The sequence below is a fragment of the Pararge aegeria genome, chromosome 17 (genome assembly GCF_905163445.1).
Source record: "Pararge aegeria chromosome 17, ilParAegt1.1, whole genome shotgun sequence".
NCBI classification, from domain to species: domain Eukaryota; kingdom Metazoa; phylum Arthropoda; class Insecta; order Lepidoptera; family Nymphalidae; genus Pararge; species Pararge aegeria.
In genome coordinates, this window is record NC_053196.1 from 14288800 (window position 1) to 14301199 (window position 12400).

General features: G+C 38.6%; 2 protein-coding genes across 2 annotated transcripts; one reads left to right on the forward strand and one right to left on the reverse strand.

The window, feature by feature from the left end:
• The first annotated feature begins 987 nt into the window (after positions 1–987).
• On the forward strand, positions 988–5989 carry LOC120631098 (serine protease inhibitor dipetalogastin-like). Its single transcript, XM_039900532.1, has 2 exons — positions 988–1132; positions 4523–5989. Exons 1-2 carry the CDS (start codon positions 1117–1119, stop codon positions 5617–5619), a joined length of 1113 nt encoding a protein of 370 aa, XP_039756466.1. The 5' UTR covers positions 988–1116; the 3' UTR covers positions 5620–5989.
• A 1743-nt stretch (positions 5990–7732) lies between these two features.
• Positions 7733–8777, reverse strand: LOC120631269 (serine protease inhibitor dipetalogastin-like; the record flags this gene model as incomplete). Its single annotated transcript, XM_039900754.1, has 1 exon — positions 7733–8777. A coding segment is annotated over one exon (1044 nt), but the record flags the coding sequence as incomplete, so codon positions are not given.
• Positions 8778–12400: the final 3623 nt, after the last annotated feature.

A 12400-nucleotide genomic window follows, 5' to 3' on the forward strand; every position in this document is an offset into this window, starting at 1 on the left:
CAACAATATCAATTAATGATTTGACAACGTTTACGGAAATGCCCCACAGATCATTTGTTTTTTTATTAAGCGATAAGGCCGCCCTTGTGCATATATATTGATGACGATGATTCTATCTTGTGGGAGATGACACCATAGCAGACTCCTCAGACTCATTGCAACCTGAAATAAATCCTTCTTTTCCCTACTAACTTCCGCAAAGATTATACTTAGTTCGGTGAATTATATGGAGTGCTTGATAAAGGATAGATTGTGACGAAAGTCAAGATAGTGCAGGTTTAAACTGTTTGAACATTGTACACTGCCTTTGAACTAAGTATAAAGATCCATTTAACACATTTTCAATAAGCTTATGTTTGCAATATCATCTGGTGTTTAGTAATGATGCAGTGCAAGAAGGTAGCGGGCTAACCTGTCACCGGATTGACCTAAACCCCTGATCTATTTTTATGCGACATTGTACTGGAACATTAAATATCTTGACGGCACGTCTTTTATCGGTAATTACAAGACCAAAGAAAATTAAAATTCCAAATTTTCAAATTGCAACAGCCGGAAATCGAACACGGGACCTCCATATATAACACCATTACAGGTCTCACAACTTTTTTTTTTACGGATTTTAGTTTAAAACCTGTGCCAGAACACCTCGCTCTTCCTTTACATAACACTTTTTTTATTTCAATCTAATAATATAATAGATAAATATATTTATTTTTGACATGCAAACAAAACATGCAGTGTTTGTGCGAATATGTTATATTTACGTGCCAGGTACATATAACATATTCAACAAAACGTAGCGTAAATTTGGCTAATGTTGACGACGATAAGATCAAATGCGTTAATTGTACGACGTCCCCGCGATTTCCAGCAAATATTAAAGCACACAAACATTGATTCGGTTTACTTGTAAACGGGGTCTGTTATGTTGACGCATGCTCTGGGGATTTACACTGACAACAGAACCTCGTTCGGAAAACATTTATTTATACATAAAAGCATCGGCGCACTTCCATCATTCAGTATTCGACGCTTCCTGGAGTGAAGACGTCAAGCGTTATACTGGTATCTCGTATTGATAAACTATAAGTGTTCGATATTGAAAGATCGAGAATGATTTGCCGGATAGGTACGTAATGTGTTTTATTGTTATAAACTTTGGATTTATTAGCCAAGAAAATCTTACTCTAATTTAGTTGTGTTGGCCCCCTAGGTAAACGTTATTTTATTATTATTCCACTAAAAGTTAGCTCTTGGCTGCAATCTCACCTGGTGGTTAGTGATGATGCAATCTAAGATGGTAGCAGGCTAACCTGTTAGGGAGTATGGTAGTCATACCCCTAATCGGTTTATACGCGACATCGCATTGGAACACTAAATGGCTTAGCCGCACGTCTTTGTCAGTGGGTTGGTAACTAGCCGCTACCAAAGCTATGCCAGAGAAAATCCAGAAATTATAAATTCACAATTTGCGCCTACCGGGAATCGAACCCGGCACCTCTTACTTAAATTCACAGCGCTCACCGTTGCGCCACGGAGGTCGTCAAAACTGTAGTGTGGTCTTTTAAGTGGCCCACCGCGAGTTCGATACCAGGCTATGGCAATTTCTTAATTATCTCCTATCTGGTCTTCTGCGAGGCTTAGCCCGTGGCTAATAACTGACCGGCAATGACTTGCCACTAAAAGATTTAGCGTTTCAGTACGATATGTCGCTTAAAACCGAACAGTATACTATAGTTTAAATAAAAATGCAATACCCATAGCACTTTAGCCCCCTACTATCTACGACTGCATCACCATTTATCATCAAGTGGGACTGCAGTTCAATGCTACCTTATAGAGGAAAAAGAATGGAGGTCTTTAGCTGAATTTAGGTTTTTAAAAATACCGTGGCTTAGGGGCCGTTCATAAAATACGTGAGATGTTTAAGGAGGGTAGGGGGTCGAGTCATATCTCATCTAATCTTACGATTGAGAGTTGGGGGGGGGTTCTCGGCAAATATCACGCTATTTTTTTGTTAAATTTTTATCACACTTAAAATTAAACTCTCAGCAATATTGATTAGTGCTAGTCTAAACTAGTCGTAAGTAAAAGCACGAAGCAAGTTACGTAAGAATCCCACATTTTGGAAAAATCTCTCGTGAGATTGGAGGATGGGGGAGGGGGTTGAATAAAATCTCACGACATCCCACCAGGCCCCCTCTGGTGAGATGTTGTGGGAGGGACAGAAAATTTAAAAAAACACCTCATCTAATTTATGGACGCCTACCTAAAACTAATCCTATTTCCATATGGGTCCAGGCTACAATCTACTCGTATTTGAGTGCCAAATTACTTCAAGTTCAATTCAGCGGTTGACATTGATTACATACATAAATAAACGGACAAACTTTCGCATTTATAATTTATCTCACAGAGCAGCAAACGAGAAAAACGCATAATCTATTCCAAATCGTAATTAGTTATTCCGAATCGGGATTTTCTCACCCATCCAGTTATGGACTTGAAATAAACTCGCAATCGATTTATTTACGCTTTTGCAAGAATAAAGGCCTTCAAGATCTCCACAAGATCCTAGATTTAATAAAATTAATAGTTGTGCTTACATAGTGATTATTGAACTTGTAAAATAGCTGTTTACTTTAAGATTAAAATAAAAAAATACATATAGGATAACAATAGGTATGATTGCCGCCGAGTCACCTGCTAAATAAGTAAGTAGGTAATTGACATGGATAACATAAAGAAGCACGTTTTTTTATCTGTGGCATTAAAATTTAAAATTTAATATTATTCTGATATATAAATTTTATATCAGAATTACATAACAAACATGAGTATATATAAAGTATCTACCTATACAAAATGAAAGGTATAATAAGTTTCATATTACTTTCAAAGATTCCTCCCAACTCATTATGTAATAAAACTTACCTACGTTTCGGTCATTGGAAACTAAATAATAATGTTTTACTAACTAGGTGTACCCAAGTTTTCTAGGACAACGCAAAAGATACTGAACAATTTAATTATAGGACGTATACTCCAATAATATTGAAGCATCAAAAACACCTTCACTTTCGTAGCGTTTCAGGCTGTTTGTCATTGTATCACATTTAGGAGTTGACAGTTATTATATTACCTCTAATGTTCTAAACGTTTACTATGAATTGTGAAAAATGGGAAAAGTTTGTAAGCTAGCATCATACCGCGGGTTTGAAGTGAGATGTGCGCGAGGCGTTTTCACTGTACTTGGACACAATACACTTCTTGCAATAAGGGCTAAATGAGGGTCCTGTATGTTCTTAATTCTGTTGGCAGTGCATTGATAGCTAGTTCTATCTAAAAATAAAATAAAAAAATTGTGATAAAATTACCACTTTGTCGTGTGATATGCGATTTAGCGTTCCGGAACTATCAATATGGCATAATCCTTTAACTAGCTAGCCTTATTGCAGTAAGAATATAACTTTGAGAAAATTTGAAGTATAAATATAACTTTGAGGAAATTTGAGTGATATGTATTATGCTAGTTAAGTTGATATACAGTGTTTCAACCTTCTGAACGATGAACCAATACAATCAAGATCAAACCTATAATTATTACGGAGATCCCGTAACGTGATTAACATAGATTGCGTGACTTGTCCGATGCATCTCTCTAGCTATATGTATGTATACATAAAAGTAAACATAAAACTAAACATATATGCAAACATAAGAGTGATAGATATTATTTAATGCGTATCTGACAGATAAACTTTTACAACTAAAACCCTAGGATAGCCCCATGGCGCAAGAATACCATGACCTTTCGAAAGAAACGCTAATTCTTAACTCACGAAACGGTTGCGCGGTGGATGTGCCAGTCTCAAATCCAATAATGAAGTTTTTCACTTAAAAAGTCGCTATATGGTTTCGATTCTACTCTTTTCTTTTTCTTATTATTCATAATCTAATTTAAAGTTATATACGAAGAGGTGATTGGTGTAACCCGGGTGCTATTTATTTCAAGTATTTTTATGTTTTGCATATATATAATAATAATAAATAAATAAATATACTACGACAATACACAAATCGCCATGTAGCCCCAAAGTAAGCGTAGCTTGTTTTATGGGTACTAAGATGACTGATGAATAATTTTGTGAATTATATACATAAATACTTAGAAAATATATATAAACACCCAGACACTGAAAAACATTCATGCTCATCACACAAACCATTTTCAGTAGTGGGAATCGAACCCACAATATGTAATGAAATAGAATAGAAAAAGTTTATTGCAACACAACACAATAGCAAAAATACAAAGAAAACAGTAATACTTAGTACTTAGTGCTAGGGTGCAAAGGCGGCCTTATCACTAAAAGTAATCTTTTAAAGGCAACCTGAGCGTACGAAGGCGATAAAAAAGTGGAAAGTGAAACTTAGTTATTCTTTGATGATTAGAATAATTCTGGCTGAGGTGGTTTTTGCCAAAAGGAATTCCTTTTTAATTGGACTAACCTTACAGGTTTGCTGGTTGTGATCGCGACGTGTGCGTCCGTCGCGTCCGCGTTGCCGCCGTGCGTGTGCACGCGTGAGCTGAAGCCTGTGTGCGGCAGCGACGGTGAGACCTACAACAACATGTGCCTGCTGGCTTGTCGCCAGGAGACCCAGCCTGGCCTGCAGCTCCACAGCCACGGCCGCTGCCGGTCGGCCCGGCAAGCGGACGACGGCTGCCTGTGTACCCTCGAGTACGATCCTGTGTGCGCCAGCGACGGAAGCACCTACCCCAACAGATGCGCCATGAACTGCAACGGAAGAAACCTCAAAATTCTGCACTACGGTGAATGCAGATCAAAGCGAGAGGTCGCCGCTGAGAGAATCTGCCCTTGCCCCTTCAACTACGCCCCGGTCTGCGGCACGAACGGCGAAACATACCCCAACGAATGCACATTAAAATGCGTAGATAACGTCCGAGTTGCACACGCTGGTGAATGCAGGACCAAACGAAGCGATTGTATCTGCCCGTTGGTCTACGCGCCAGTGTGCGGCACGGACGGTAAAACATACGGCAACGCGTGTGCTATGGACTGCGATGGAACTGGTGATGTCAAAATGGCCTACAGTGGTCCATGCGGGGTTCCACGGCAGGTTGAGGATGAACCGCCCCTATGTTTCTGCACTTACGAGCACGATCCCGTCTGCGGTTCAAACGGACGCACGTACGCCAACATGTGCGCTTTAGAATGCGAAGGTGACACTGTCCAGGTTGCCTATAAAGGAGATTGTAGAGCGAAGCGAGAGAGCGTTCAGATCGCGAATCTTCCCGCGTGCCTTTGCAGCAGAGAAGCAATGCCTATTTGCGGAACCGACGGCAATACTTACTCAAACCCTTGTTTACTGAACTGCATGAAGGAGCAAAGGGAGGACTTAGAGATTGACCACACCGGCCCTTGTAGACGCAAAGCCGTCAAGGTACGTGAGGTGATTCCAGAGCAGGGCTGCTCTTGTACGAGAGACATGCAGCCTGTGTGCGCCTCAAACGGCGTGACCTACAACAACGAGTGTCTGATGCGATGTGCGGGCGATCATTTGACGGTGGAGAAGTACGAGCGGTGTGATTAGGCGTTAGGTCAGATGGCTGTGATTTAAAATAACCAATATTTGGAAAATTCACCCAGTGTTCACAAACATTACGTCATCGAGTGCCATCTGCGACCGATCTTGGTGTTTCGGTCTTACTCTTACTGTCGTGGTGCATGCCATCAACAAAATAAGTGTACTGGTAATAATTGATACCGACACCGCACCTCGTCATATGCATTCACTGTAGGGTTTTTCTTAGAAGAATTCTCAGAACAAGAATAATTACGCCTTTGTCACAGTGCTCCCTAAAGCACAGTATAGGTTCCACGAATCTTAAACCATTTTCGTTCAAATAATGTCGTACCTACGAGTGCCTACTGTAAGATATCGTAATGAATCCGTTATTATAACATTATTGTTTTCTTTTGTATACCTAGGTACCTATTGAATACTTATAACTAAGGTGTACACGTATTCATAAAAATTACGTATTTATTTATATATTTTATATATTTCTCTTCATGTTTGTTATCTATTTCTAAATTCGAAACGTTTCATTACGTGTAAGTTACTTAAAATGTACCTATAACAATAAGTGAAAATAGATTAATACAATTTTATAAACTGTTATTTCTAATTGTATTATTGGTTACTTCGAGGGTTCCATCACAAAAATGGTGCAGGAATTCGGTCTAGAGGAAATGTGATAGTGCGATTTGTCGACCCTTAACAGTTTATAATCCATCAAGCTTTTGCACCTGTGATCTGTCGATATATGCATAACCGACCTCCCATGGTACATGAAGTTCCGGGTCCGAATCCCGGCTGGGCAATTTGAGAATTTACATTTTCTGAGTTTACTCTGTCTTGTGAGGTTTCGACGAGCCGCTAAGCACGACGCATTCAGGTACGATGGTGCGTAGAAACCGATTAGGGGTATGATTTAAATATAACTGGCATACTCCCTAACAGGTTAGCCAATTACTATTTTAGACTGCATCATCACTAACCATCAGGTGAGATGGACTAATTTGTACATGCCTAACAACATAAAAATATAATAAGTATTCTTTTGGTGCCTATGAGAAACAAATCTGGTAGGTACCAAACTTGCGATAACTATGATATGTTGTTTACATTTGACGAAAGATTGCCCTTGTCGCTTTGACAGCTTTATCTCCTAACTAACGGCCCCTCGCGATTTTGTGTGAGTATAAGTCAACCTTAAATGATAGACACATGCTGTAAAGAACTTCTTAATAGAACTTTAAAAGGGGAATGACTTTGTCATACATGATTTTGTCGAAACTTCAAACGTTTACGCGAAGAAAAAAAAACCGATTATGAAGCATCCTTCATTTACGTTTTGCTACTATTCTATCTAAGCGTGATGATATATATACTTAATTTGTAGCCTTCCTCGATAAATGGCCTATACAGTAGTTCCTGAGATCATCGTGTTCAAGTAAACAAACTATTCAGCTCTATATTAATATATAGAGCAGTATAAGATAAGATAATAAAGTGGCCAAACTAGAGTCATACTTGCGAGTTGAAAGTTTCGTGCCTTGATACAAAACGTGATTTTTTTGATATGTGAAGTATATAATAGCTGATGTACTAACTAGATGGTACAAATAAATGGTCATCGCCTATAAATTGAGAAACGCCTTGGAGGGCATAAAAGGAACAAGTCCTACAAGGTGCCACCCTGTATCCAAGCGTAGGGTTTAGCTGATGTTCCTGTAGTTACACCGGAAACCCTGCCTCCAGTCTCCAGACTGGCAGACTGACTGCTGCTTGGAGGTAGAAAAAGGTAGCGGATAATAGGTATACAGCGGTAGGTAGTACTTCCCCAGACGAGCTCTGCCACAAAAAGGTGCCATATCTAATATGCCTAAAATATTTATTTAATTTATAAACTTATACATAATAAACATAACAGGTCTTAATTTAAAATTGTAAGCATAAACAATACGTAGCATAACAGAGCGTTCGGGCTCTTATTTGTCGTGTTATATATACTCTATTACTAACAAAATTGAACTTTACTCACAGGTATACGGTATATTAAAATTTTAAATGAATCATTTCAAAGTTTTACAAAAATAGCCATCTTTTGTTCCATTAATTACGCTAAAATATTTTTTTCATCAATTTTCTTCGGCGGCTCGGTCTCTATTCGATTTGCATTCACCAGCGTGTGCCACTTTGACATTTTCTGTGCATTTCAAAACGCATTCGTTGGGGTACGTTTCGCCATTCGTGCCACAGACCGGGGCGTAGTTAAGAGGACAGGTGCAATATTTTTCGGCGGCGATCTCTCGCTTTGCTTTGCATTCACCAGCGTGTGCCACTTTGACATTTTCTGCGCATTTCAAAACGCATTCGTTGGGGTAAGTTTCGCCATTCGTGCCACAGACCGGGTCGTAGTTAAGAGGGCAGGGGCAATATTTTTCGGCGGCGATCTCTCGCTTTGCTTTGCATTCACCAGCGTGTGCCACTTTGACATTTTCTGCGCATTTCAAAACGCATTCGTTGGGGTAAGTTTCGCCATTCGTGCCACAGACCGGGTCGTAGTTAAGAGGGCAGGGGCAAAATTTTTCGGCGGCGAACTTTCGCTTTGCTTTACATTCACCAGCGTGTGCCACTTTGACATTTTCTGTGCATTTCAAAACGCATTCGTTGGGGTAAGTTTCGCCATTCGTGCCACAGACTGGGTCGTAGTTAAGAGGGCAGGGGCAATATTTTTCGGCGGCGATCTCTCGCTTTGCTTTGCATTCACCAGCGTGTGCCACTTTGACATTTTCTGTGCATTTCAAAACGCATTCGTTGGGGTACGTTTCGCCATTCGTGCCACAGACCGGGTCGTAGTTAAGAGGGCAGGGGCAATATTTTTCGGCGGCGATCTCTCGCTTTGTTTTGCATTCACCAGCGTGTGCCACTTTGACATTTTCTGCGCATTTCAAAACGCATTCGTTGGGGTAAGTTTGGCCATTCGTGCCACAGACCGGGTCGTAGTTAAGAGGACAGGGGCAATATTTTTCGGCGGCGATCTCTCGCTTTGCTTTGCATTCACCAGCGTGTGCCACTTTGACATTTTCTGTGCATTTCAAAACGCATTCGTTGGGGTACGTTTCGCCATTCGTGCCACAGACCGGGTCGTAGTTAAGAGGGCAGGGGCAATATTTTTCGGCGGCGACTTTGACGCGTGGCAAAGCGGAAACAACGAGTGAGCACGTGGCGATTAAAACAAGCAAGCCTAAAAGATAAGTATAACTAGAATTATTAAAAAGCAATTGCTTATAGGAAAAAAAACTTCTTCAGCTACTTGTAAATCAATTATCTGCAATAAAATAAATATAATACGACAATGCACACATCGCCATCTAGCCCCAAAGTAAGCGCAGCTTGTGTTATGGGTACTAAGATGACTGTTGAATATTTTTATGAATAATATACATAAATACATATAAATAATTATATAGAAAACACCCAGACACTGAAAAACATTAATGTTCATCACACAATCATTGTCCAGTTGTGGGAATCGAACTCACGACCTTGGACTCAGAAAGCAGGGTCGCTGCCCACTGCGCCACTCGGCCCTCCAATAGCCTATGTAACAGTCCACTACTGGATAAAAGGCCTCTTCCATAGGAAGGGTTTGCCCGTAATCACATCGAGCAAACAGGTTGGTAATCGCAGTAGATAGTATGAATGAATGAATACACTTTTATTGTACACCAAAGAAAAAAAGTAGTTACAGAGATATTATAATTTGGTAGTAGTAGCAAAGAGGACGCTGCTGCCCGTTCTCTGTTATATTCCCTTTGTCGCCTAGTACGACACCACGAGTAGTAGTACGACTTCCCTGGCTAAGGCGCTATGCAGACGTTGCGAGTGTGTTATCTAGTTGGGACTCATTGTCGGTGATTTAATCTTCAGGTCGTAAAGGGTCGCGACGAGCACTAACAGGTTAGGGTGTCGGACTGACTCAAATGTATCGCAAAAACAACCGTATTTATATAAAAATTCCCACCGACACAATGTCGTTCATAACATTGCTGTGATTATTCGCTGTAGGTATATAAAATATAATTTTAATAATAAAAGATTATTAATTAAATAAGAATTATTAAACGCGAATGAATTCTGTATACTTATTAACATATTTAAACAATTAATCAATTTTATAACACAGAGCCAGTTACGTGGCAAAAGTTTAAATATTTACCCACTTTATAGAAACTGTAATTTGCTGTCATCCAAACCAAACGTGAACGTAACATTCCAACTCAATCGATTCGGGATGACTGGTTAAAATTCATTTGCAGGAATCGACTCAAACTAACATGGCAAGATAAATAAAAGCTTGTTAAATTAGGAACACTCTACCCACCAACTTGGTAAAGCATTTTCGTTATCCTAAACAAGAGCCTTGAAGTGCTTCGCTCGTGAATCGTCGAGTACAAAATGGCGCTGCTTTAAATAAGAAACCTCATTATAACCCACTTATTGTTTCAAATTTAAATAATATAAAAAGCATGGCGAATTCACAACGAAACAAAGAAATATTTATTCAAATATTAGTCATTAGATATATATATAAAATGACGTTACTTTGCGGAATTCACTTTTTAAAACTTAGTTATAACTTCTTAACTTATTCATTGCAAAGTCAACATCTCCTGAGGATGCTCCGGTTTCGGAGCGTAACGTGCGTAGAGGGTGAACCCGAAGATCTGTTTGGTGTGGAGTATAAGGATTGAAGAAAGTATAAATTACATCATACAGATTCTCCTGCTTTTCGCGGAGTAAGTATAGCATATTAATTTTCATAATATAGTATGATCTATCTACGCACAGCTTATAGTGCTAGAGCACAGTAAATGTACAAGCTAAAGATATCTAATGTGGCTGGAGTTAGAAACTTATAGTTTTGAAAGTAGGTAGGTTTATTTTATGACTTACCTAAGAACCAACGAAGAAATCTCCGAAAGAATCTCCTTAAAATTCCTTATCTCTTGAGCATTTACAATCTTATTTAATTGGGATCCTTTAGGAGGAAAGGACCCTGACTCACCCATACGTGGCCCTGTACCACGGTGACAGGTGTGTTCGGACAAGCCATTGCCAGTGCAGCAGTCCACTCGAGACAAGTCCGAAAAGATATATTAGAGTGAATTACATATTCCTAAATTTTTCATGACGGAGGTCAAACCGAGAGGTTTTATAAGTACAGGACCCTTGCGCGAGAAATTTTGTCAAAATTAACAACTTATAACTAACCAGCTAAATTTTTTATAGTTAATGGGTTATTTTAACTGAACAATTACGGTTTCGGTTATTTCAAGTTACACGGTTCTCATAACAGTTCATTTTAAATACACCACGCTTTAATGCAATACGTACAACGCGCCTACTGTAGCTAATCTGATTTACTTACAATCAGTTCGGGGTTTTGTTCATCACACTGAACGGTAAAACTATAAATAGGCTATATAGGGATAACTGTAAATAGGCTATTTATGTTGATGTAATTAAAATAACTAAAAGACTAAAAATGGGCTAAAAATAGGATGCTGTCAATTCCGTTGTACCTACCTATTTTTTTCTTTATTCAACTAAATACAAGTTAGCCACTGACTGCAATCACATCCCTTGTTATGGAGTCTTAGATGGTAGGGGCTAACCTGTTATAGATTTAGTATAATATATTCTGAACCCATACCCCTAATCTTCTTTTTCTCTACCCCTTCTTCTACGCGACATATTAATTCTCTAAACGAAACCAAATTAACACGTATAAAAGTAACTACGTGAAAAATAATGGAAAGTAGGTACATTACTATTTTAACACTGGTCACACAGTAATTAAACGAAATACTTTTCATTGATTATTTATTTTCTCTTACTGCCTTAAAAGTTAGTAAGCATTAAATTTTATCTTTTTCTTAATAAAATGTTTGTAAAAGGAACGTTTGTGCATGAGTAAACCAGTTGCTGTTGAAAGTTAAACGCCTCAAACCTTTATCAGAAATCGTAAGAAACAGTTTTTCAAATACGATTTGTAGTTCCAAAGATTATCGCGTTCTAATAATAAACTTTCAAACTTTCAAACCTTTGGGGATGAAAATGAAATTCCACATGCTTACCTGTGTCATAGAAATCTACTGTTAAAATTTTAAAGTCACTAACAGCCGGTTGGCGCAGTGCGCAGCGACCCTGCTTTCTGATTCCAATGCCGTTGGTTTGATTACCACAACTGGAAAATGTGTGTGTGAAGAACATTAAAGTTTTTCAGTGTATGGTCGTTTAACTATATATTTAAGGTATTTATGTGTATAATATGTACTCATAACACAAGCTACTTTGGGGCTAGATGTGACGTAGGTAGTATATTTATAAAAAAAAAAACTAGTGTTTTAGGCTGTTCGTTGATCGATCAGTCAGTTAAGACTTCTTTTTTATATACATATAGACATGGTTATATATAAATAAAAGCAGCAGCGTCAATCATCGTTTAGTAGTCGACATTTCTAAAGACGTCAAGACGCGAATCTGATTTTGGCAGCCTTGTTAAATTTAGATATTGTTTTCGAAAATGCTTTACCAATTAGGTATGTATTTTTCTTTTATATATTATATAAAGGGTTATTCTACCCTGGCCAGGGTTGGCGCTGGCCCGGGGTCACTAGCCCTGGCCAGATTTTATCCCATAAAAATAATCATAGAAATCCAACAGAACTGTAAACAGTTTTTAACAATTTTACAGTAAATTAAATAAATATATAAATATACTACGACAATACAAACA